Source organism: Sciurus carolinensis, chromosome 10 (genome assembly GCF_902686445.1).
Source record: "Sciurus carolinensis chromosome 10, mSciCar1.2, whole genome shotgun sequence".
Taxonomy (NCBI): Eukaryota; Metazoa; Chordata; class Mammalia; order Rodentia; family Sciuridae; genus Sciurus; species Sciurus carolinensis.
Window position 1 is genome coordinate 68,427,607 of NC_062222.1, and position 26,632 is coordinate 68,454,238.

Here is a 26,632-nt window from a genome sequence, read left to right on the forward strand (position 1 = left end):
GTAGTGATTCTGCTCCTAAATCAAATAAGCCTCTTCACACAAACATAAGGCTCTTCACTTTAAACAGAGGCAATGAGTTAACACCAGGCACCTTGCAAAGGGAGCCAATCCTATACTCAAATTGTTATTTGCTCAAAAGATGAGTGTGTACTGAAAGTAACCGCCTGTCTATAGTAATTTATCCATTTACCATCTATCTTGATCTATGGGATGCAGGGAGAATAGTTCCTGCTAATGCAGCACTGTTAAAGTTATGTTTTCATATAAAGTGAAATACTAAGATCTTGTTTACTGCTCTGCTGACTGATCTGATAAAATGACTGAATGATCTCAAGGTGCTGCCTTCTGAATACAACATTTAAATGAGTCCTCATCTGAGAAGTTCAAATCATCAGTTCTGTCCCTCATTTGGTAGATTGATCACTGAGAACACTAGGTGGCTTGAGGTCAACTGAAGGATCTGCTGCAGGACTCTCAATTCCTGGTCTGTTTTCTGAGGAGATATTCAGGTGTCCCAGAGTCAAGAGCACCACCAATGTGAGAGAGCAACAAAGGCTAAAGCTTCTGCTAATTTATCTATAACAAGAAGACACTTAGGAGGGCTCAGTTCACAACTTAGCCATGATGCTTGCACACAGCAAGATAGGAACAGACTTGCATGAGACTGCTGCACATTTTGTTCCTGTTCAAGAGCATCATGACTCCATCAGTGAATGCTATCTACTGTTCAGGAATAACTGGGAACACTTCCAGGATGCTACCCTCAATTACTGAAAATGTTATCAGTCAACCTTTTTACAAAGGATCTTTATACAATTTCCTGAAAATAGGAATAACTTATTTTCTTAAGGAAATTATTAAATCTTAGTGTTAGATGAAAAATACCCAGTGCCTAAGCTGATTTAATTTAATACCTTTCAGTGGATTAAGTGAATGCATAAATATTAAGAGAAAATCCAAAAAGTTTAAAACTATCTTACTAGCTTAGATTGAAAGTGTTTAATTTGTACCAAATAAAGAGACTCAAAAAGTTATTTTAAAGTAATTTACATTCATTGTTGTATTGAGTTTTATAGGTAAGATATGCATATTCCTTCTAGGTAGTCACTAGATATCTACGAAGTATGAAACATAAATGAGTTAAAACAGAATATTGTAATCTTGGAATGCAATAATTCACTCAAATACTACTCATGATATCCTGGATCTAGCTTGCTTTGTCTTTCCTATTTTTTTAAAAGGAGAGTGAAATGCAAAGTAACACTAGCAAGTGACAATGAAATGTTGACATCTGTGTTAAAAAAAAAGTGTAAGTGAGCATATTCTACCTTTCAGGCAAAGCATTGTCTTAGATAATTTAAAAAATTTGCACTTGTTCTAACATTTTTTTCATTGAGTAGAAACTGGATAAATGAAAGACAATAAAAAGAAATATTTGTTAAGACTTAAAACTGAATAAAAAGTAAAATAAATTTTCCAAAATCATCATTTTTTCTACTTCCTCGTCTCTATTTAAAATAATGAAGAATACAGCATGAAAGAAAAGAGAAGATGGTGACTGTTGAACATTAAATCTAAATCCCCTCACTATAAACAAAAGTGTACATACCAAAAGAATGAAGAACATAAAGAACACAAAGGTAGTGAAATATAGTGGTCCCAAAACTCGATTAGCTTCCTCAATCTCTGCAAAGTTGATATCACCCAAAATGATACGGAATTGAGTGACGCTATAAAAACAAAACAAAACAAAACACAACACCACAATACAGAAACAGAGAATGTCCAGCAACTGATGCAACATTTCTTAAAGATGATTTCACATTTTGGGATTGTTGTGGCAGTGTGGATAGCTCCCAAATAATTAAAAATGATCAACTCCTTTGGAAAAATCTGCTGTTTATATCAACAATGGAAGTGGTCTGGAATAATAATGTGCTTTCATGCGACATGTTATTCCCATCTGGTTAATATTAAATATAATTACTATTAGATAATTTATATAGCAATTGGTTGTAACAATCCAAAACATAATCTGGTAAAACATGGCAATTCTATATCTCCACAATGGTCACTCTGGGCCTGAAGACAATATCTCTTAAAAGAAAAAAAAGAAAAGATTTTTTTAAAGGATGGCCAGAATTGTGTATGTTCAATGATTCAACATTCTCACATTCATTCGAAGTGAAGGAAAAGTGACTGGACATTCTGAGTCCTGGGTCTTAGTAAAATCATTTCCATCATTGACTTTCATAAAACCTTAAGGCGATGAGCTCTCCCCATGCACAAAGCCCTATAAACTCCACCGTCAGTCATGTTATTCCTCTCCTTTCCTAACTACTAATTCCTTTGTAAAGGGCACAGAAATCCTATACTGTCTCTTTTTTTGGTTTCGTTTTTTCACGTGTTTGGAACTCTAAAGACTGAAATCTCCTGTTTCCTTCTAAGTTTCTCCTAGAATATTAGAAATACCTATTCTTTTACTTATAAAATAACTGGAAGTTCAAAATATATGGCAACATATTTATCAAGAATGAAAATATACACAAAAGACCCTTAAGAGACTCCCATGTATTTTGGGTGCTAGGAAGATCTTGGTCTTGGAATATTGGTTTTCTGTGGCTATTCCACTATATCTCAGTACCTGAGGGTGGCTATCTTAAATATCTGCATTTCAGAAGGTATTAACAAGTTTGCATTGGTGGGTCAATGTTTCTGGAAAGGTAACTCATTCTTATTTTGAATAAATAATTTAAACACTTCAATGGTTCTCAAATAGCAACTATGAAAATTTCCTTATCCTTGAGAAGTCACTTACATCTGTGATTAAATGTTTCTTCCTAATTTCAAATATACTTACATACATTCTTGGAAAGAACTGAAGTCATCAACCTGAGCACCAAAGACAAGGTATGCCAACTGAGCATATGCTAAGAAAATAATGAAGAACATAATGGCAAAGCCAAAGAGGTCTTTGGCACACCGAGACATAGTTGTGGATAGTTGGCTCATGGTCCTGTTAAAATTGATGAATTTGAAGAGCTGTAAAAGAGGGAAGATATTCACAGATGAATGGATAAATACAATGTGGCACATGCATACAATGAACTATTATTCTGCCATGAAAGGAATGAGATTTGGTACACACTACCATGCAGACCTTGAAAACAGAATGGCAAGGGAAATTGTGTCATAAAAGGTCAAAACTGTACCACCACACTTAAATGAGGTACTTAGAGTGGTCAAATTCATAAATAAGAGAGTAGAAAGTATGTTACCAGGGGCTGAGTTGAAGCAGAGATGGGAAGTCAGTGCTGATGGGCACAGTTTCATGTTAGGATGTTAATAAAGTTCTGGCAGTGCATGGTGGTGATGGTGGCCCCACACTGTGCATATATTATATGCCACCAAACTCTACACTTTAAAATGTGAAAATGGAAAGTTTTACATTATGTATGTAAAGCACAAGAAGACTAAAAGAGAGCAAAGAGAAATGACTTGGTTTTTGTTGTTGTTTTCTGAACCCAGCACTATCAATCTTTTATTCAAAAAGTTTTTGCTGAGTCCCTACCCTATGCCAGGCACTGTTTCTGGAGCTGGAAGGAAGAGGGGAGAGAACACAGCTGCAGCCTCATGTAGTCACATTTTCCAGGATTGTTAAAATAACATGAAAACAGGTTTCCTAACAATTACAATAACTAGAATATTTTTCCTCAAAAAAGGATTAAAAGTGAAAAATTCCTAACAAATAAACACTACAAGTAATATCAGGAAATAGTATTTGTATATCAGTAACTGTCCTTTATTTGTGCATCAACTATGTGGGAGATGGTTTTCTCATACAGCTGAGTAAGAAGCATGAGAAACACAAGGTGAGGTCTATATCCTCTGATAAACCTCAGGCCTTCCAGGTGTAAACATTAATTCAGGAAAACACACAGCTGTTGGTAAGCACCTTCTAGAACAGCTGTTCAAGGGAACCTTCTGTGATGAAGGAAATGTTCTGTTACTTCCATTTCCCAAAAGAGTATCCACCAGTAATACACACACAACGAACACTTAAAATGTAGTTAATGGGACAAAGGAACTCAAATTTTTATTACACATGACCTTAATTAGTTCAAAGTCAAATGTAAATAGCCACCTCTGGCCAGAAGCTACTGTCTGTACAGCATAATCAGAACCTGAGCTGGTGGCAGGTTGGTGGTTGCTTCAAAATTAATGAAACTTCCTGCATTGCCAAAATGAGGGTCTCTATACATAAAATGTCCTAACCTTTCACACACCTGGAAATACACATTACACTTTGTGAAAAGGGGGAAATGAGTGAGTTAAGACCTCCTGGGAGGAAGGGTCTGTCCCAGCCGAAGTTCTGGTAAAGCTTCCTCCTGGCTTCCTGGAACAGAGTAGATTCTTCTAACAACCATTTCCAGGTGCAGCATCTCTCCATCTCCTGCACATAATCTCTTATCTCAGTTCCTTTTCCTCCCCTGGTCACACCATTATCAGGTAAAACTCAGATTCAGCCCAATGTTAAGAGTAGCCTGGTCCCCAAGGCCCAACTAACATACTGAAAAGCCCTCTTTTGCTTACTTTAAATGAAATCTACAGCATCTGATCTTGTAAGAATTCTGGCAGCAGGAAAAGTAGCATCATCCATAGGGAGAGGAACCATCCCATGAGTCCCACTAATTGTATTTGATATAAATTATGGAGCAGATTTGGCTGGCCACTAGAATTTGCCCACAAAGGCAAGTGCAAGTCCTTCAAATTTCTGTGTGACTCATGTTAATGAAAGAAAGGAAAAATATTACTAAAAACCCAGAACATGGTGTGAATCAATTACCTTAATCCAGACAAAAAATACTGTGACAGCAGCTATATTGTTGAATTGTATTTGCCAATATGCCAGATGCTCAAAGTTGGGGAAAGTATTCTGGTCTTCCAGAAAGTGGAGTAGGCCCTCCACGTTTGATGTTCGATACGTGTTAATTCCTATAGCCATCACTGAGAGCTGGAAAACAAAAGGCTTACATTTTATTATACTGCTTTTAATTTTTCTTCGCCAAAGTGTGGATGCCACATCTGATCAATATACACATCCAATGGCATTCCTAAAAGTCTCTCACTCAAATGACAAGTGCTTGGCACCACCATAAAAGACATACACAATACATTGCTTGTATTTCCTTACTTAGGAATAGAAATCAAATGAGTCCATGTGTCCATGGGCCTGTGCCCACAGATGCAACAAACCCAAACTCAAGGACTGTCTTCTGATCTTTCTACCAACCACATATAAATCACTTTCTACCCCTTTGCTATCTTTCCCTGATCTCTGTGGGGTTTTTCAATTTTTTTTTTCAATTTTTTTTTTTTTTGATATGTGTGTGCCTTTTCATTCTCCAACTTCCAGTCATCCATTCTTCTCTCTTCACCAAACACACAGCAGATGTGCACCTGCACAGTAGTGTCTGGGATCAGGAAGAACACACGGAAGTGAACATGGAGTAAGCTCCATCCCCAAGAAACTCACACTCTTAATTCCATACAAGATAAGCACACAAAGCTAAATAATGCAAAAAGCTCCTAAAGAGTTGGCCTCCTAGAAAACGAGGTGATGAAGAAACCAGACACACTGAAAAAGAGTGTGCAAAAGAGGAGAGAATATGCTTGATCTTAAAAGATGATACGAATGAAGGAAAGAGGCTCCAGGAAACCTGAGTGAAGAATGTAAGCTAATGGGTTCTTTCTTAATCATTTCTGTCTCTTCAACCATGACATACAACTTTTCACAAGCCCTTATCTTGGGGCTGCTATACAAGATCTGAGGGGACAACGGCCCCTCCTTATCACCCATCACCACTGGATTAACAGGCATTATGTGGATAGTGCTGGAAGTTCTGTAGTAATTATGCCCCTCTGTGGGGTCTGAGTCTGCAATACATGGCTGTGGCAGGTGTTCTGATCCTCCTTGTTCCTTCTCTCTACTTTTGAATGATGGCCAAAGACCACTAAATTAAACCTTCCTGAGAGACCAGGTGATTTTCATAGAAAAGACCCACCTGGCTGACAATCACAGTTAAAATGCCAACCTCACTATCTTTCTTTTCTTATTGGTGAAGGATTTCCAGAGACAATCTTGAACTTTTGTGCTGGTGGCAGAAACATTTCCTTAGAGCTCTCTGAAAATGTTTTTGTGCCTGGACTCAGCCGAGAGGGGTGAAGAAGCTGGGGTTGGTTAAGCAAATCCAACAATAACACTTTACACAGTTCTTACATGGTACAATTTGTTACCCAGTTCAGTTGGTTTTACTCTGCACAGGAGAAATGTTCATAAACATATGGAAATGGTGGACGTTTATACAACATCAATATCATATTACATTATTTCTTTGGAACATTTCCCCCAAAATGAGGAATGAGAGAAGAGAGATGAGGAAAGAGGTTTGTGAGCATGTGGGTCGTTAAGGTTACTCCTGATTATATTTGGGATTCTCATCACCATCTACAAAAGACCTTTCTCTCCATATTAGAATGTCAGCATTACAAGGGCAGAAGATTTGGTTATTTGTTTGATCCTGTATCTTCAGTGCCTGGAAAAGTGCTATACACAGTAGATAATTTAAAAATACCTGTTGAATAACTAAATCACCTTTGCCCTGAGACATAGCAATCAACATTATTTTAATTTAGTCCTGTAATTGTCTTTTTTTTTCAATATTTCTGCTAGCTTTGAAATACTGTAGCTTAGAACAACTGACTGACATAAACTTGTAGACTTCAGAGTATTTGCTGAAGAAACAAAATGAGAAAAGGGGAAACAATTTCAAAGTAATTTCAAGATGTGATAATTAGAATGTAATTTTTTTCAGGTTTTAGGTGAATTCAAACAAATTTAGGTCAGATAAAACAAAAAGCCTTGGCTCTTTTCATAGGTTTGATGGTGCCACGGAGCCTGGGTACAGTTTGAAGATGAGTGGAAAGGATGCTCTTACTTCTAGTTGGTGAAAGAATCTTAAATAAGAAGGAGGATTGCAATTGTCCTTCATTGTTCTTTTATAAAAGTACAGTCTCAACTCTGTCTTGGCACTATTCAGTCAAATCAGAACAAAATGCAAAGGGAAGCAGAAATAAGTTTTTAAAATATACTTGCAAAATGCCATGGCTGCTAGGTCACAGAAATAATCCTTGACCCACATATCACCATCTATTTTCCCAGGGGTGTCCATAGTAGGTACACAGCAACTCACTGGAGTGTGGCATGAACTTGTAGGTATGTGGGAAGGAAGTGTTAGAATACTATTTGTATTCATTCTTATATTACTCTTCTAAATTTTCCCAATACATGTGTACACACACACACACACACACGTGCACACACAATTTTTAAAACACATATAACATATTAGGGTATGCAGTCAAAGTTTTCACTGATGGAAATGCAAGTTAAATAACAATGAATCCATGAGCAAGGGGAGGCACGCCTATAATCCCAGCAGGTTGAGGCAGGAGGATTTCAAGTTCAAAGCCAGCCTCAGCAAAAGCAAAGTACTAAGTGACTCAGTGAAACCCTGTGTCTAAATAAAATACAAAATAGGGCTGGGAATGTAGCTCAGTGGTCAAGTGCCCCTGAGTTCAATCTTTGGTACCCTAAAAAAAAAAAAATGAATCCTATCAACTAGTCTTTTGTCAATTCTGAACTCATCTGGTCAAAAGAAATCTGGTATATATTTGTATAATATCACACTTACCTTTTTGCCATTGTTCTCAATAACTTCAATAAATTCATATAAGTCCCAAAGCAGGGTTTCCATCCTTAAGAGTTACAAACAATAATTGTGTTGCACAATAATTTTTACTGTATAGGGTCTGCACTCTTCCCTCACTTAGTAGAGAAATATTTTGAAAAATTATTTCCACAATTGTTGCTTCTCCTACTTCCTTAAGAACTGAAATTCTTTTATAACTCTGCTCATTATTAATACATCGGGAAGGTGGGAATCAGGAGTTACCTTGATTTTTGTGAACTGTGTGACATTACACAGCCATCGTGAAAAGGGGAGGCAGTTTTGATTGCACTAGGTTCCAGACTGTAGCTATTCTGTATGAAATTTTTTCTATGTATAAACTTTTTCTGAATCACAAGGCTCCAGAAGCAAAGGCAGAGTGGTTAAGAGGATTAGTGTAAAAATTAAGTAAGCTTTTGTATATGAAAAGCACTTGGAACTGTGCATAACCAGTAGCTTCTAGTGAGCAGACCATTGTTATTACTATGATTGGTGCTAATAGTGTTCATTACTATGAAATACACGCCCATGCAGTGTTTACTTTTACCTAAAGTGTCCTTTCACTGACAGAGTGACATGTTGTCTATGTTTTTTTCAAATAATAGTAATGAGAAATGATTTAATAGTGACTTGACATAAATGCTTCACAAAGACCAAATGAATTTTGGGGAGAGAGGCCAGGGAAAGAATAATTGTCACCAGGAAGACTAAGACAAAAGTGAGTGCTAAAAGGATAATTAATAATTTCCTGAGACTTCTGGGGTTCATTTCTATGGTAGGCAGTGGCCATTGATGATACCTGACAGAAAAATATGACACCACTATGTTATCCAAAATTTTAAGCATGTGATAATTAGGCACACGGTTACATGGCTAAATGTGTAACAAAACTTAGGCAAAGGCTATTGTTGATGAAGGAAGAAAAAAATGTGACAATTCATTTTTTCACTGAGGCCTTTGGAAGGAAGTGACTGAGATGATGCTTAATTATTTGATTCGGTGAAGGGGAAACAAATCAAACAACTGTTAGAAATTAAAATATGGTCAAGGTCAGGCACAACGTCTAAAGGTTGCTGTAGTCTTGACTATGTAACTGTGCTTCATGATTTCTTATACCTTATACAGAGAACTTTGATGGACATAACTTAAATTTTGTTCTCTGTGGACTATTTGCAGGAAATTTTTAACCACAGGAGGTTTACTCTGTCACTCAAAATACTTTCAGGATGTTCCTTCTTGCCATAACTTGACACATATGCAGAAAAACATACATTATTTTTAATAGAAGTTGAAAGAAAATATCATCAGCAAAATCCCAAAATAAATAATTTTATCTCCTATATCTCATATGGCTGGCCAAAGTAAAATATGAATTACTGAGTTGTTCTCATGATTAGTGTGGTTAATTGAGAGCTTAATGTAAGTGCCCCTCTACACCACAGTAAGAAAGTTTTCACATATAAAACAATTTGTAACACAGAATTGGAAGTAATAAAGAGGAAATTTTAGATTTTCTTCTGGGAATAACAAGATCCACAGTGCTGAGGAAACCAAAGACTGTAATTAACACGCTTTTTGAATAAGGTAGGGAAATTGGTATTGTTTTTCAACCTACCACAATGATCACAACATCCAGACAATTCCAGAAACTCCTGAAATACTGTAGCTTGTGAATGCGAATTTCCAATATCTCTTCCACGACATAATAAAGGATAAAGAAACAAAAGATAATCTCACAGGCTGCCAGGAAGAAATCAAAAGTGGTGGCGTAGTGGATCAGCTTTACAGGTTGAAATTGCCAAGAGGGAACCACACCACCTGTTGCTGGGAATTCAACCAATAACCTGCATTGCAATAAGAAAAATTAAAACAACAACTACAACACATGGTTATAGCCAGAGAAGGGTGTTTCTTCTTTCTCTGAATGATAAGGTGATAAATCTGCTTCCATAGTTCACCCCAAGCTACTGGGAAATCAATTTTATTATGGTCAATACCTACATACTTGTAGAATCTTGTGGTATAAAAGGAGAATTCCCAAGATCTGCATCCCAAAGAATTTCTTTTTTTTTTTTTCTTTTTTTTTTTTTTGCGGTGCTCGGATTAGAACCCAGGGCCTTGTGTTTGTGAGGCAAACACTACCAACTGAGCTATATCCCTAGCCCCCAAAGAATTTCTTTTTCTTCAGGCTCCCCTGTATTTTTCTGGCACTCGTACTGCTCAAAATATTGCATATTTTTTTAAAAAGGAGAGTTAATCAAATCAACAAGTCTTTCTAGTACTATTAGATGCAACTCATTTTACTAGGCAACATGAAGAACCCAAAGAAATACAAAGCATGCACTCAAAACATGAGCTGGTTGAGAAGTAGGATATATATTTTGCAATATATAGAGATAGGAATGAGCTTCACAGTCATTCATTCATTTACTAGGTATACCTAAATAGCACCAGATACTTTCCTCCAGGGTATTTTCTTTCCCTTCCCGAGTGCTTTAGGGTTCACAGGCTCTCAATCAATGCCTATTGTCTGAAGCAGTAACATGTTTTCAATCATATGGATGGCACTGATCATCAGTGCTTTCCTATGATTGAACTGATTCTCTTTCCAAATTCCCATTTTACAGTTATCACATTAAGAAAGTTCAATGATTCACTTATAGGTACCACTTCCTATCAAATTAGAAATAGAATCTTTAACTTCATAATTTTAGACATTTAAAAGCCGTTGGTAAGCTATAAGGCATCACTATCTCCTCCGGTACAGGAAGTACTAGAGTAGCAGTGAGAACCACAATTTCAAGAAAGCAATACTGAAAGCAGAGTCTGGTGACAGCCTCAGGGTCTACCTGAAAGGGAAGGAAGTGACTTGATGTCATCTCTTTCTGATCCATTCTGGCCCTGCACTTGTCAACCACTTTCAGAAAATTAGAAAACAGTATAGGAAAATGAAGTAATTGCTTTGATGGTCATCACTGTTAAAGTCCAGGGAGGACATACTAAGACTAAGTGAGAGATATACCTAGACTTTTTATAGAGATATTTACTTAAGTGTCAGTTGCTTGCCTGTCATTAACCTCTTCTGATCCCCCTGGAATCATTAGGAAAACCTCATCTCAGATGCCTTTGGTCAGTCTTCAGCATGAGCAGCTACCTAGGAATCTATCAGGTATGGCCTCTGACACTGTTTATATCCTAAAGGCTTGGACATCATCTGAGAGTGGGAAAGTCAGGAAAAGAAATCAAGGGTTGGTTGCTTTGGGACATGGTGATGAAGAATATAGCTCTGATCATCCTCATAATGGCTAAGGATAGACCTTAAAAAACCAAAGTGCTTTTTCTGAAAAGGGTCCGGAATTGAGATGAATTTAGACTAGATTTAGGGTTCTTTTCAAATTATAATATTCTAGAATCATAAATTCCTTCCTCAAATCTTGTCCCACTAAGCCTTCAGTTTTTACCCTTGGCCTGGATCTTCATTTATCTGGCTGCAGGTAAGAGCTGTCTGGCCTGTTTCCAGAGTAGGCTGTACAGATACTACCTAGAATTTGGAGGGGTGTGTGCTCTCAAGACGCACCTGACCACGCAGAACAGGTTAATGTTGGCATTGTACACTGAAAAGTCAATAAAAGTTGCCCTGGTTCCTCGGTCCAACCAGACATTTTTCCTGAGGCTAGTAATCTGGGCAGCAGTTTCCTCTCTGGTTCTTGACAAGTCCAGGTAATAGCCAGCTCCACTATAAGATGCAATTATTCCCCAGTAGCTACTCCCATTCAAGTCTTTTTCACTTGTGTAGATCCATCTAATTTAAAAAACAAAAACAAAAAACAAACAGGTAAAATCAATGGAATACCAATGGCAATTACAAGGACAGTTTTGTTCCTGGTTAGATAAAGTAGGTAAGAACTGTCTTCTCGTGCTGGGTAATATGCTTGATGTGGTACTTCATTAGTGTTTTCTTATTGAATTGTTACATAGTTATTAGCCCCAATTTAGCATTGAGGGCCCAAAGGCTTACTAAGGACAATTGAGTCCCAAAGTTTTTGGTGGTAGAGTTCAGAATACACACAGGGCTATCTGTCCACAGTCAGTCCATTTTGCCATCAGTCCCCAGTCCTCATAGCTACCTTCCCTGATGACTACCTATACTCAGGGACTACATGACTCCAAGTCCCAATGAAAATCACAGCTAAAAGGGGACAATCCACCCTGTGTCTCACTGTGTACTCTCCATTTTTCCATAGAAAATAGACACCATACCTATAATAGAGATGCCTACATTTTGTGAGAGATGAAATTATGTATCTGTAAAAGGTATCTAACACAGAGTAGGGGGCAGAAGAAATTTCTCTTATTAATGATGTGAGATTAAATGTAGCTTATTTTGCAGAAAAAGGAGTATTAGAAAGTATAATCACGTTCAAAACCTAGAAAAAGTCTTAAGATTATTTAGTACCTTTGGTCTAAATCTCCTAATTTCTACTAAATTTGTGTCTTTTAAGCAAGAAATTGTAGATAAAGAGTCTGGTCATTGACAAGGTATTTGTCCCATTGTACATAACAAATGTGGATTCTGTCTGACTCAATTCTCAAGAAAATGATCTCGATGACCTGACAATAGTAGTTCAGCACTGTTTAGAAGGCAGCTCTGCCACAGTGACTTACCCTGGGGCAGCCACCCCACAAGGCCCAACCCAGACAGCCTAAGAGCTTAGCCTATTTCTCTAGAATTACTGCAGTAATTCTAAACCAAGTGTCCATCCTTAATACAGAAAATGTTTGAAGCATGGGTACCAAGGTACACCAAAAATCCTACAAATGTGCACATGTACAAATGTATACTTAAGATTATAAACATACCTTTTAAACGAGGGGATATAAATCAAACAAAAACCTACCTCACCAGCTCACACTTTAAAAAACACAATTTTCATGGAGATTCCCTGAAAAATTAAAAGTAGAACTGGCATACAAGCCAGCAATCTCACTAGTGGGTATTTATCCAAAGGAAATTAAATCAGTATATCAAAGAGACCCCTGCACCCCCATGTTTACTATTCACTTTAGCCAAGATACAGAATCAACAGAAGTTTCCATCAACTGAAGAATGGATTAAAAAATCACACACACACACACACACACACACACACACACACACACAGGAAAACTGTTCAGCTAATTCAAAAAGCATGTGATCCTGCCATTTGTGCAAAGAGGTATGGACCTGGAGGACATGATGGTAAGTGAAAGAAGACAAGAACAGGACAAATATTTCAGTTAATGCCCATATGTGAAAATTATAAAATCAATCTCATAAAATACAAGTCCAGAATAGTGATCACTACAGTTTAGGAGAAGTAATGGAGTGTGGACAAAAAGAAGCCAGATGAGGGGCATGAAAACCCAGTCAATAGGAAAAAATACTTCTGATGTTCCATACCACACAGGGTAACTAGAGTCTGCAATAACTTATGATATGTCTCCAAATAACAAGAAACTGAAGCTTCCCAACACAGAGAAATGATTCAAGATTGAGGAGATGGAAATGTTAATTACTCTAATTTGATATTATACAATGTAAACCTTTATCAAATTGTTGTACTGCACCAAAAATATGTACAATTGTCATGTGTCCCACTTTACTTTAAATAATTGCATTCTGAACGAGAATACATTTACAAGAAATACTAAAAAAATAATTTTTGCATCAAAAAGTTCCTAGGAGAAAGTAAGTTTTATATATTAAAAAAAAAGACTGTCAGACCTAGAAGGTCAAGGTCGAATATTTTCTCTCATCTGCAAGAACTAGACCAAAATAAGGGGGAAAGTGAGGAGCTGAGGGAGAATCCCATGAAAACAGAAGGGAGATCAGTAAAGGAGAGAAAAGGGATTAATGGGGAGGGAGGAGGGATGGGGAAAAGGAGGAATGGTGGAATGGAATTGACCAAACCATGATACTACGCACATCTGTGAATATGCCGCAGTGAATTTCACCTTTATACAGGTCCACTGCACACTCATTTTAAAAAACTACAAATAAACAGAAGAAAGGCTAGTAGAGTAGAGGTAAGGGAAAATGGGGGAGGGAGAAGAGAAGGGAAAAGGAAGTACTGGGTGCTAAAGTGGAACAAAGTATATTCCATGCTTGTATAATTATGTCAAAATGAACCCCAATATTATTTATAATTATAATGTACTAATTTTAAAAAAGGACCAAAGCGTCTTAAGTGAAACTTTCAAAGACTCATATAATTTCTTTTGGGGGGGTCATATAATCAACAATTTAGCATTCTGAAAATATGCATATGAAAACTAGAAAGGGGTTGAAAAGTAGGGAAAACTTGAGACACCAGAGGTCAATTTGGCCCAGGTTTTAATGTAAACATTAAGGATTCACTGAAGGCATCTTCTAATTGCTGAAGCTATCACAGAAAAAGTGCTTGAGGGTTAGTGGGAGGTCAGAGAATGAGTCAATGAGTCAACGTCACTAGTGGTCACAAGTCACAGATACGTACGCAGTTCCATTTCGTGGCCCGAATGGAGCCCTGTCTTCGCTACTGACAGAGTAAACATCATAGCACTCTTTAATTTCCTCTCTCAGGTCCTGGGGGATGGAACAGGATCCATTTCTGACTTTGACTTGCCGTATGCGTGGAACTCCTAACAGCAGGTTCTCGTAGAAAATGAAACTTCGGTTGTCAGCTTCTGTTTGGTTGCTGGGCTGCATCTTCCAGTACAGCCCATCCAGTAAGGGGCCTTCTGCAAACTGAAAACATAGAAAACTTTTTTTCCTCTTTTGCCTTTTGTTCTTTATATTTTTGGTACTGAATCACACCCAGAGCTTCACACATGCCAGGCAAGCATCCTACCACTGAGCCACATCCCCAGTCAAAAGGCATGCTTTTGAAAACCTCTGAGTAACTGTCTTTCCTCTGCCTGCAATATGTGCATGACCAGGGTCTTGGCAACTCTGAACAAGGTAAAGCAGTAAGAGTGGGTTCTATTGTCAGAGAGCTTTTGGGTTTGGATTTTGTTCCCTCACTTCCTAGCTGTGAGGCTTTGAGTAGTATCTTTTGACCAGGATTCTCACATCTGGAAAGTTCATATTTTGTGTGGTCAGTGCACCTGGCACAGGGTGGGTGCTTAACAAGTGGCAACTCTGTTTTCTGTCCTGGGGCTAAAGGCAGTGGGGTGAGAGTGTTGTGTGAGTCCATAGCCACAGTCAATTCCACCCTTCCTTATGAAAACATCATTTCACATAATCATGGCTCTGAGCCAAAAGGCAAGAGTGCTGGTGGCCAATCTATCATCTGGTGGATTTTTTTTTTTTTAAATGTCTGGACTCTTGCTATATGGGGAGCCCTTCAACATCTCCCCTCCTATTTGGAGCTTGGAATTTATTATCACAGAATTGTATATGTGTGAGAAGTCTCTTGTTAGTTTGTACAAGGAGCTGCACCCCAAGGGAAGGCAGATCTAGCCACTTCACAGTGTGTGATATTTATCAGATGATCAGCAGAGAGAGTGACCAGCTCCACTGAGGGGGTGAAAGGTTAATATTATACAAGCGTGCTTTTGGATGCCAAGTACCGTTAAATATTAATAGGTTCCCCTGACTCAGTTTTTTGTATGCTTAAAATCAACTGTTCTGACCCAGGGTTTAGTCAGAATTTTACAAAGTGTCTCACCAGACACTTCCCATTTCCATCAGATTTTCTTTCACACAGAGCACCATATTGCCCATATTGGCTTAAAATCTATCCTATGTATCACTTTTTACTTATGCTCTGCTACTATGGCAGAATTTGTGACACTGGGAAAGGGGCTGGGTTGAGTTTTATATTAGACCTTTGAAAGAATGTGCCTACTTTGTATCAGACACCATCCCAAGAGCAGGGAATACATGCCATCACCAACAAAGACAAAACAAAAAGCAAAGCAACACAGAGCAACCAAAATGCTCTCCTGATTCTCAATATTTACTGAACCATTAATGGCTGAATAATAAACTGGGATGGAAAAGTGACTGTCATTCTGGGAACAAGTCTCTTATTCCCTAACCCTGTGACCTTGCACATTTAAACACCTGAATTTCATTTGCAAACTTGGGACAGTGCCAGTATTTACCTTGTAAATTTACCATGGGGATTAAATAGGGAAGGTATGAAATGCCCCGCACGGCACAAAGCACCTACAAAGATCTCAATAAATCCGAACTTTATCCTTCTTTGAAGGTAGGAACAGTAGCTTTGAAGAACTCACCATGATTTACAACACCTCACACAGTGGTAAGCACACAGCAGGCCCTGAAGACACTCATGCAGTGAACTTCTGAGGCCAAATAAACAATGTTCAGGCATAAAGAGGTACTTTCAAAGTTATTTGCAAATACCTTCCAGAAGTCCTCCATTGAAGAAAGAGTTTTAAAGTTAGTTTTCTCTGTTTTAGACACTGGGGTGTCTAGGAAGAGCTGCGACAGTATCCGGGTGTAGTAGTACACATTGGAGCTCATCATGCCATAGGTCACTGGAACACAGAAAGAGCCCAGTAAGCCCCACAAGGGAACCTGCACACACATTTGCACAGCTTACAGCTTCCATAAGAAGACTATTTCTGATAGATGCACATTTTGAATGGACAAGCATCCATGTTAGCTCTATTCTTACACCTGCCTTCCTTCCTACATCATTCTTCTAGGATATCCCTACCTCTTTGGCTTAAAAGACACATTTAACATTAATATTGATCTCTGTGAAACAAAATTGGTTCACCATTGAGTCAAGTTAAGATCAGATATTTCTCTTGATGCTTGGGGTTTCCAACGTGCCTGTTCATCATCTCCCACAGCCTGAGGGTCAGACATCAGGCTGGTGAGGCTGATGTGCCCAGGTCCAACAGGAGCAGTGCCAAGCCCCTCAAGCTATGGCTGTACCCATGCTACTTAGGATGACGCAGGCAGGCCCTTCTCTGGCTCTCCCAGATGAACCCTCCATTTCTCTCTCCCTGCTCAGTTCCTGGTGACCTCTGTGAACTTGACCACCTGAGATCGTCTGCACCATGTGGGTCAGAGGAGACAGAAGTCTGGGTTTGTCCCCTCCATCCCTATGCTCCATTATCACCATCGGATACAAATTAGCAAAGGATCCTGGCCACAGTTTCTGGTGGAATCTTTTTCCAGATACACTGGATTTTTGCCAGGGCATTCTCTCCTGGAATCTCTTTATCCTGGAGGTAGTAAACTTCCCAGAGTACCTCAGCTTTGGTGCTGATTCCCTTAATGCTGCCACAACCCTACAAAGAGCCTTTTCATTCAACTTGAATTATCACTTTGTTTCACCATCTCTCTCCCTGGAGGCCCACTGACATAGACCTATCTGCCACCTACCTACCAGTAAAACCCTGTGTCGTGCCCTCTAACCCAAGTTGGTCCCTGCCATGCTTACTCATCATTCTGAATGGTCTTGGAAAAGGTGGGAAGGTAATTTATAAATTTGTGAGGTCAATATAAATCAGGGTTTGACTCTTGGCCATACTCCTTATTACCCATGCTGAGCAGGTGGTTTAAACTTCATGAGCTTTAGTTTTCCCTTCTGTAAGATGGGATAATTACCTATTCCTTGAGAATTTCTGACTCTTAAACAAAAATGACCAAGATTTACCTGGTACTTTATGTGTGACACTTAACAAATGTCAATAATGGTGCTTCTTCCTCCCTCTCTGGGTTGTTACAACCTATTTATTGAAAATTTCAAAATTTAAAAAGTAATGTCTCTTACTGGTTTGTAATTATTATAAGTGCAACAAGGTACATTTCCTATAATTTGCTAACAAAAGTTTTAAGGGGACAAAATATGTGTCATATTTCTTTTGAACACTTACCTGACTTTATAATAATCTTCAGGCTTCACAAAATGCATATATTAAACTTATATTATTTTGGGATTCAATGTTATTTAGTCAGTCTCTCATAAAGCCCTCTTCACCTTTTCAGCATATAAAAATGCAGATTATTAAACAAGAGGAATGGATAATAGTGATTCACATACAATTGAGCTCAACTCAAGCAATCAAGCAATAAATATACATATATTCACAACTTATATAAGTCAAAGAGGTATGAACAATTTCCCGACCCCTCGCTCAGGCTTCCTCACCTGTCATTATGACCCAAAGTAGTTAGGTCAAGAAGAGTCTTCTCCAAGTGTTACCTGAGTTTCTACCTTTCAAAATGTATTGAATCCTAAAGGTTTCTAATTCTAACCTATTAACATTGATAGAACAGGTACTAAACATGAAGACAAACATGAAGACAAACAACAGGTGACCTCTTTCTCCAGGAGAGGAGTTCATAGCATTTCAGGGGCTGTGCTGCCTGCACAGATACCACCAAGAGGTGGACACAGGTGCAGTGCACTCTGCACAGGCCTTCTGTGGATCCAGAGCCAATTAATGGGACAAAGATGACACAAAAGAGTAAGTAGTGAAGACTTCCAAAGCCCACTAATGATTAAATTGATTGCTTTTACTTAACATTAAATTGTAATTCTTTTGAATGAGTCAATACAGAATGCTAGGAGGGTTTTTTTGCCTATGGGTTTGTTGTTGCTTTTAAAAATGAATTTTGATAGCTTAAACCTTCTGAATTCTAAATATGATCCGGTTACATATACATTTAAGTATGTTAGTATGATTTTTGAAATGCTTATCTTTCATTTTCCTTTTGTGTGTAAGACCCAATATTGAGTTTTGCTTTTGAAAGTCTCAGGATTTGTATTGATTTCCACACCTTCATGCAAAGGGAAGCAAGCTGCCCCTGGTTGTGCAGCACCACCTGCTGGACATCAAGAAAAACAATACTTTCTCACTCAAGGATGATTATTTTAACACACTTTTCATGAGGTCAGCCCCTTTCTTGCACCAGGTCTTAGGATGAACTGGTATATAGTCCATTTTTTTTTAATTCCCTGTCCTGGGGATTGGACGTAGGGTTGCTATACCACTGAGCTACATCTCCAGCCCTTTTTACTTTTGAGACAGAGTATTGCTAAATTGCTGAGCCCAATCTCTTAACTTGCAATCCTCCTGCTTCAGCCTGCTGAGTAGCTGGGATTACAGGCACGTACCACCACACCCAGCTGTCATGCGATATTGCTGAGTGGCAGTTTTACACACTCCAGGAGTAAGCCACAGCCTGAATCATGTGGGTGGCTGCTCAACAACCCCTGAATTTGGAGTCAGATGATTTAGTCCAGAGTTTCAGCTATGCCCCATTCTGAATATCTGGCTGTATGACTGTGGGTCTTGGTGTCTTGGGATCTTGGACAACTGCTAATTTTGAAATAGGCTAAACCTCTACTAGACAACAAAGTTTCAAATAATTGGTTAAAAAAGGCAAAATGCATCTATAGAATTTTTATAAGAAACATTCAATATGGAGTTGAAAAGAAAAACTGAGTAAAAAGGTTCAAAATATTTTTAAATAAAGTTATTAAGTGAATGTAAGAATATGAAAAAGATTATAAAAGGAAAACTGAGTTGTATAAACTATTTCATATTGAAAATGATACCATGCACAATCATTTAAGTATCATGAATTCATGTGTATCGAATAACAAATCATCAAGAAATATAAATTGATACTTGCAAGTAGTGTAAGAATTAGAAAAATCATAGAAATGTAACTTTACATCTGTCAATAGTTGACAGAGAAAGTAGATGAAAATTTTTGTAGGCATATAGGGAATTTGAACTGAATAAATTGTTACACAAACATAAGACTTCATACAGGTTAATCAACCCTAACCCCAAAATCTGAAATCTGAATTTGTTGCAAAATCTGTAAGTTTTTGAGGACTTGATATGATGCTACAAGTAGAAAAATTCCATGCCATGAACCTTTATTTCATGAACAAAATTATTTAAAATATTATATAAAATTACCTTTAGGATATGTGTATAAGATATATGTGAACATGGGTCATTACAAGCAAACATACCAACATCTACTCCCAAATCCCAAACACTTCTAGTTCTAAGTCTTTTGAATACTGGTTACTCAAGTATAATCAAAAGAGATCACTCACATTGTTCCTCAAGTAGTTGTGAAACATTTACAAAACTTGCTAGGTAAGAGAAGAATGGAGGAACTTTAGACGATGGAGAGGGAAATGGGGGGGTGGGTATGAAAGATGGTGGAATGAGACAGATATCATAGCCCTATGTACATGTATGATTACACGAATGGTATGAATCTACATCGTGCACAACCATAGAAACAGAATGATGTACCCCATTGTGTACAATGAATCCAAATGCTCTCTGTAAAAATAAAAAAATTTAAAAAATTTAGAAACTTGGTGATGTACTAGGCCACAAAGGGAACATCAGTAAATCCCCCAAATTAAAAATCAACCGGGGTAAGAGGCTGGCCATGTGTAGACAGAGAGGGAGAATGCCATGTGGAGAGGGGAGAATGCCATGTGGAGACGGGGGACTGGAGCAATGCTGACACACCTAGGAGGTGGAGGGCCGCAGCAACCACAGAGGCTACAAGAGGGAAGCAGGACCCCCTTAGTTCAGAGGGAGCAGCGACCCGCCCGCACTTTGACTTCAGACATTCTACCTCAGAACTCTGAGACAATACATTTCTGTTGTTTTAAGGATAAATACAAGACAAACGAACTTCTCAAAACAAACAGAAAAACATAACCAGTCAACATTTTTTTAAGCATATTCTGAAAATGAATGAAAAAAAGATGAATAAGCATGAACATACAAAATTAAGTCACAAAGCAATTTAGAAAGTTTCTTTTCCTTAATTACTTGTAGGCCAAAGAGGAAATCAAAATACCATAAAAATGTAATTGTCCCAGATTTATTATAAAGTCCAGTTTTAGCAAAGAATTTTGTTAAATCAGTTTAGCAAAGACCTTCACCCTCTATTATCTGATCAGGTTCCTCAGTTGATGTCTGTTGACTCTGGCCCATCTTTAGCCAGAATCTTCCTTAACCATGATGTTTCCTCTTAGAAACTTTTTATTCACTGACTCACTACTCTGTTCCTTGGCAATAAATTCCCACTTGCCTATGCTGCATTTAGCACATCCTTCCCTATACCCATCATGATGGTCCTGTCTACCTTACCATGCCTCAACAAATACTGTACAATTTTTCTTTAATGGGAGAAATTAGATTGATAGTAAGGGAACCTTACACCTAGAGACACATTTGAGAGCCAAAATTTGACTCTCAAATTTTGAGGAGGTTGAAATACTAGTTGTTTACAGGAAATGGAAATTCTGAAAAAAAATAAGCAAAGACTGTAAAGTGAAATGCTAGTCCATTATCTAAAGATTTTAAACTTTATCTTGAAGCTGAGTTAATTACAGCTTGTCCCTTGGGAAAACCACCTGCATTAATCTGTTTTAGAAGCACTAGTACCTGGAGGCAGAGTCTGGTAATCCTAAAAGTTGAGACACAGAGAGTGGCTTCAATCCAAACTGGTCCAAGTGGCATTCAGTCATCCTCTTAAAACTTAAATGGATTATATAACTCTCTTAAAATACTGACTTCCCAATGTTAGCCCTCATCAAAGCCCAGAAAATTTATAAAGTCTGGTCCCTGATCACTTTTCCATCTTCATTTGATGGCACTGTACAGTAACTGGCTTTACTCAGCTTTCAGAATGCTCTGAGTCTTTTTCCTGCTTCAGAACCTTCAAGAAGTTCTCTCTTCATCAGAGTGGCTCACACTCTTGCTTCAAGTTTCAGAGAGCCCCTTCCTGTAGAAGACCCCTCTTTCCCAGTTGTAAACTTCCATATTACTACACTTAAGGGCAGAACCTAAATCTATTTGCAATTAATTACATGAATGAAAAAGTGAATAATTCAGGAGAGATGGTTAAAACAGGGACCAGATTGATGTATGAAAGAAGACAGATGTGAGAGATACTAAAAAGGTAAGGGCAGGTATCTCAGAAGTCACTCAAGCTTTGGCTGAGGTGTTCATAGATGATGGCAATGTTCACCCACGTAAAGAACATGACTGAAGCATGCTTAAAGGGTGGTGTAATGAGACAGGTTTAGGACCATTAGGGATGAGATGCCAGTGAGAAAATTCACTGGGATGTCTAGTAGAATCTGGCACAAAGTGTGCATGACAAAGGTCTGAAGCTGCAAAGAACGACTTGGGAGTCACCACGCAACAGGACTAGTTGAAGCTTTGCTATGGGAAAGATCACCTAAGAGAAAGCTAAGTACCGAGTCACAGCAAATACTCTGCCTATACATGTTTCAGAATGAAGAAACTAAGGAAGTAAATAAGGTAAGGAGGCACCAGAAGAGAGGGAGTTAAAGAAGCCAAGGAGGGAAGGAAGTTTCCAGAAAGCTAAATGTCAAGAGACCAAATCCCAGGGGGCTAAAAAGAGCCCATAGAATTTGGCAATAAACAGATCCCCAGTGACCTTGGTACAGGGCTTTTAGGAGGTGGAAGAGAGACTGCAGAATCAGTAAGAGTTTGTGAAATAGTTATTCAAATTCCCATGTATTTAATCCAGTAAACAAGAAGTTCTAATAGAAATATTTAAGGCACAGAAGATGTTGACACAAGAACTTTTGAGAAAGTCAGTGGTAGACTAGTATTTTGCTTCTTTTGTTTCAAAACAAGAGAGAAAATTTACATATACATTAAAGCAAGATCATGATTAAAGTCGTTTCTGTACATCTTTTCTTTCTTGTCATTGTGAAGTTGAGTTTTTGTCTAGTCAATTCACCAGAATGGACAAGGAGTTTTCCAGCCACAGTCAAAGGCTTTAACAATTACTTCCTGTGACCTGTACCTTCACTCTGCAGGTGTCTGTTGTGGGACACTACTTGGGAAGCTATTGGAATGTTTGTCACCAGAAGTGGAGGGAGTGCCCCACTGGTGTGACCATAAACCACTAACCTTGACTTTAGTGAACACTGTCATTACCAACTCCATCTGTGTGGATTTGCTGCAAATCAGGAAGACTATAGACTAGCATCCTTGCATAGTTTTACAAGTAAAATAAAATATTCCTTTCTTCTCTCAGAACACAAGGGAAAGCCTATTACTAGATATAAAGAAATGGAGAAACAGATTTCTTCTTAAAAGAGATCATCCTTTCCTAGGACATATCAGATTGTATTGTGCTTTTGCTGTTCATTCTCCCATCTTTATTACTTCTTTGCACACCAGTGAGTTTAAAGTCGAAGACTTCTCACATGAATGGATTACATATTTCACTCTGAAAAAAGTTACATTTTTTTCTCCTGCAAAACATCAGAAATCTCCTGTTTTTCTCAGTGATTTCTGACTTTAAAATTTGTCAAAATATTATTTTGTGATATTCCTTATATATATTCTTTATAATTTTTCTGCATTTTAATTTCTTTGACTTATAAAAACACTGACTTTCTATGGTACTGAATCAGTTAAATTTTTAATTTCCATTATTGTGTTTAGTTAAGAGGTCTGAACAACTTTGTAGAATGAGTAGAGAGCATAAAAAAGGAAGAGACAAATGTATTTTTATCATATAGGCTGAAAAGTAAAAAGCTTTTTGCAAAAATCTTCTGAAATACTCCTTATTCCTTCCTATAACTTTGGCATCTAACTAACATAAGTGAAATACCATTACTAATAGCTACATTGTGGAACCAACCTATATGCCCTTCAATTGATGAATGGATAAAGAAACTGGGTTATATATACATAATGGAATATTACTCGATCATAAAGAAAAACAAAATTATGGCATTTGCAGGTAAATGAGCGCAGTTGGAGAATATCATGCTAAGTGAGATAAGCCAATCCCAAAAAACCAAAGGCCGAATGATCTCTCTGATAAGGAGATGATGATACATAACAGGGGGTGGGAGAGAGGCAAGAATGGAGGAAGGATGGATTATATAGAGGAAAAAGACGGTTGCAGGGAAGGAAAAAATAACAGAATGAGACATCATTACCCTATGTACGTGCATGATTACACAAATGGTGCAATTCTACTTCATGTACAACCAGAGAAACAATAGTTGTACCCCCATTTGTGTACAAAGAATCAAAATAAATAAACTTTTAAAATACCATTACTGTTTAAAACAGTAACCTGTATATAGGTAAGTACTTTGATGGTGAATTCATAGCAAACTCAGGTTTCAAGTAAGAATAAATCCTAAATTAGAAAGTAGGATTACATAATTTACATGTTATTTCTATCCTCTTGGCAAAGTAGACTGCTTTTTTAAAACAGGGGACAGAACTAACGTGTTAAGGTGAATGATAAGCTCTTAATGGGCATTTAGCTACTTCCAAAGGAACTGGGAATATGGGCTCAGATAATTACAACTTATAGTTCTTAGAACCCACCAATATGGTCATTCTGATGTTGTCAATGATTTGGAGATTTACTTCTCACTGCTGTTGTATAAGAGAGAGTATCCTGGGAACTTTTTATGTATTATTTCTAATCTTCAAAAAAATCTCAAAACAAGTATTTTACAGATGAAGAAACAAAGGTTCAAAAAGATTAAATAATTCACTCAAGTTTACCTAGCATCTCACTGGTAGAGCTGGAATTTGAACTCAGATCTGTATGAAGCAAAAGAACTTTGAATATGCAAATATGCAGACGTAGACAGGATTAAGAGTATGATCTCATTTGCACAGAGAGTAATGATTTTGAAAATTTACAGTCATTTGATATTGATATTGCTGGCAAAATATTAGAATTAGTCATTGAAAAGATGGTTTCTGAGTTACAGGGAAAGAACTCCATCACTAGAAGTCAGTAAGGCTTTATTAGGATTGAATCATGCTTGATAATCCTGATTTTTAAATTTTAGTCAACAGTTGATAGATCAGAGGAATGACAGAATTATTCAGATAGGCATTAAAAAGTCTTAAATATTAACCTGTTTATGAATACTAGCTGGATGATAATGCAATGAGTGAACTTCATCTGAAGGTGCTGATTAATAGACTGATGTTCATTGGTCAGTCTTTTTTGACTTATCAATTTATAAGGTTGAGCACATAAAAGATAACTTGGCTGATACTGTGAAGCTGAAAGAAGAGCTGATATGTGAGATGAATAAATCTAAGATAATTTCAAAACCTTGGAATGATGAGCAGAACCTAATGAGATAAAATTTTAAGAGGTGGAAAGGAAACCCTCCACTATGATCCAGGAAAAAATGCTCAAATAAGAATCAGAAGACACAGAGCTTTACGGCTTTTGGTGAAGAGACTAGGGAATCATTGCATGAAGGCAGGGCAGTGTCCGGAAAAGGAATCTCATGACCCCAGTGTCCACAGTGAGGAACTCTGAAGAACAGAATACATGCCACTGGGAGTTACCATGCTGTGAATTCCTCAAAACCATGTACACAATCACAGGATCAACAGGTGAACAAACCAGAGAGCTTAATCCTGGAGATGACTTAGGAGAGACTGGCTGTCTGCAGACATCCAAAGAACTGGATTAGAACAGACATAGAAAAGGTACTTGGCATCACTAGGTTAAGAGAGTGGAACCAGGAGAAGGAGTTACAGAGGAAAGCCTTTGACTTCACAGAAGGAAGAACTTTGTAACTTAGCTGGATAAAAATAAAATAACCTATTTCCAAAACATCAGTCTTTTAACCTGGCCTCTAGCTCAACCAAAGGGAGGGTGACTGGCCATTTGGAAGGAATGGTACAGGGGAAATTTTAACATTCAGTGGAATTTTGACCATATGATTACTAAGATCCCATCTTAACCAGAGATGCTAAAATATTCTAAAAAATAAAATTATGCTTATTAAAATTTGCAGGCACCAAATTAAGGAAAAGTACGATTAGGGTGAAAAAGAACAAAGAATATAAAAATTCTAAATTAAATAAGAAATACTAATTTGTCATGCGACTGTAGCAGGTTTTCTAAGCTCTTCTGTGTACTTCTCTGGCCTATTTCCCAAACTTAACAATACATCTGAAAACTCATATCTTGGAAGATTGGGTTAATGGATCTGGGCAAACTGTAATTACTTTTTTTTTTTTTTATTTCTCATGGTAATTCTGATGTTCAGGTGGTTTCTGTAATTCTAGATTTACTTATAGGGGAGGCCTATTTTGCTGGAGAAATATGTGTGCATATTGAAAAAGCTCGATAATTCTAATCAACTTATTAATATTTAGGCCACTGCAGTTTAGTATTTTAAGTGTCATGTCTATGCAGGAAGCAAATTCCACTTCAGTATTCTAAGCTCTACTGTATTAGAACACAGGAGTTTAAAAAATGTCATCTCTAGCTTTGTAATGTAACATATAGATTATTCAAGCTTTTTAGCATTTCTTTTTTAGATAGCATGCATTATAAAATAATCTCATATCACTTATGTGAGGAATCTAACATAGTCAAATTAAAGGAGGTTATGTGTCAAAAGACACAAAAACCAAACAAAACCCTTTCAAACACCCTCAAAAAAATTTTAAAAGTCCATAAAATGCTGTGAACTGAAAGGTAAGTCATAGTTAATGGAAGCATTTGAAGGATAAAGGAGCTCACTGCCAAACATAGCCAACAGAGGGAAGTTCAGGGAATATTTCTGATATGATGAAAATGTTCAAAAATTGAATTTGAGGGTTGCACAACTCTGTATACTTGTAAATATATCAAAATGATACTTACATGGATGAGTTTTAGGACATGTAAATTATACTTCAATAAAGCTTTTTTTTAATAAAAAAAAGTATCATGAGTTTTCTTTAAAAGTTCTAAAATCATTTTTAAAAGCATGAGATATTTCTTCCTAAACAAATACTTTAAAATATCAGAAAATTAG

At 37.4% G+C, this 26,632-nt stretch overlaps 1 protein-coding gene across 1 annotated transcript in view; it reads right to left on the reverse strand.

Annotated features, from left to right (window-relative positions):
- Pkd2 (polycystin 2, transient receptor potential cation channel) overlaps nt 1-26,632 on the reverse strand; it is a 50,530-nt gene that overhangs the window by 13,909 nt on the left and 9,989 nt on the right. The window contains exons 3-9 of the mRNA XM_047566274.1: nt 16,183-16,316; nt 14,306-14,556; nt 11,368-11,592; nt 9,406-9,634; nt 4,847-5,014; nt 2,861-3,042; nt 1,610-1,730 (exon numbers count right to left, since the gene is read on the reverse strand). Of these exons, the coding sequence (XP_047422230.1) occupies nt 1,610-1,730; nt 2,861-3,042; nt 4,847-5,014; nt 9,406-9,634; nt 11,368-11,592; nt 14,306-14,556; nt 16,183-16,316 (1,310 nt within the window). The remainder of the gene's footprint in view (nt 1-1,609; nt 1,731-2,860; nt 3,043-4,846; nt 5,015-9,405; nt 9,635-11,367; nt 11,593-14,305; nt 14,557-16,182; nt 16,317-26,632) is intronic.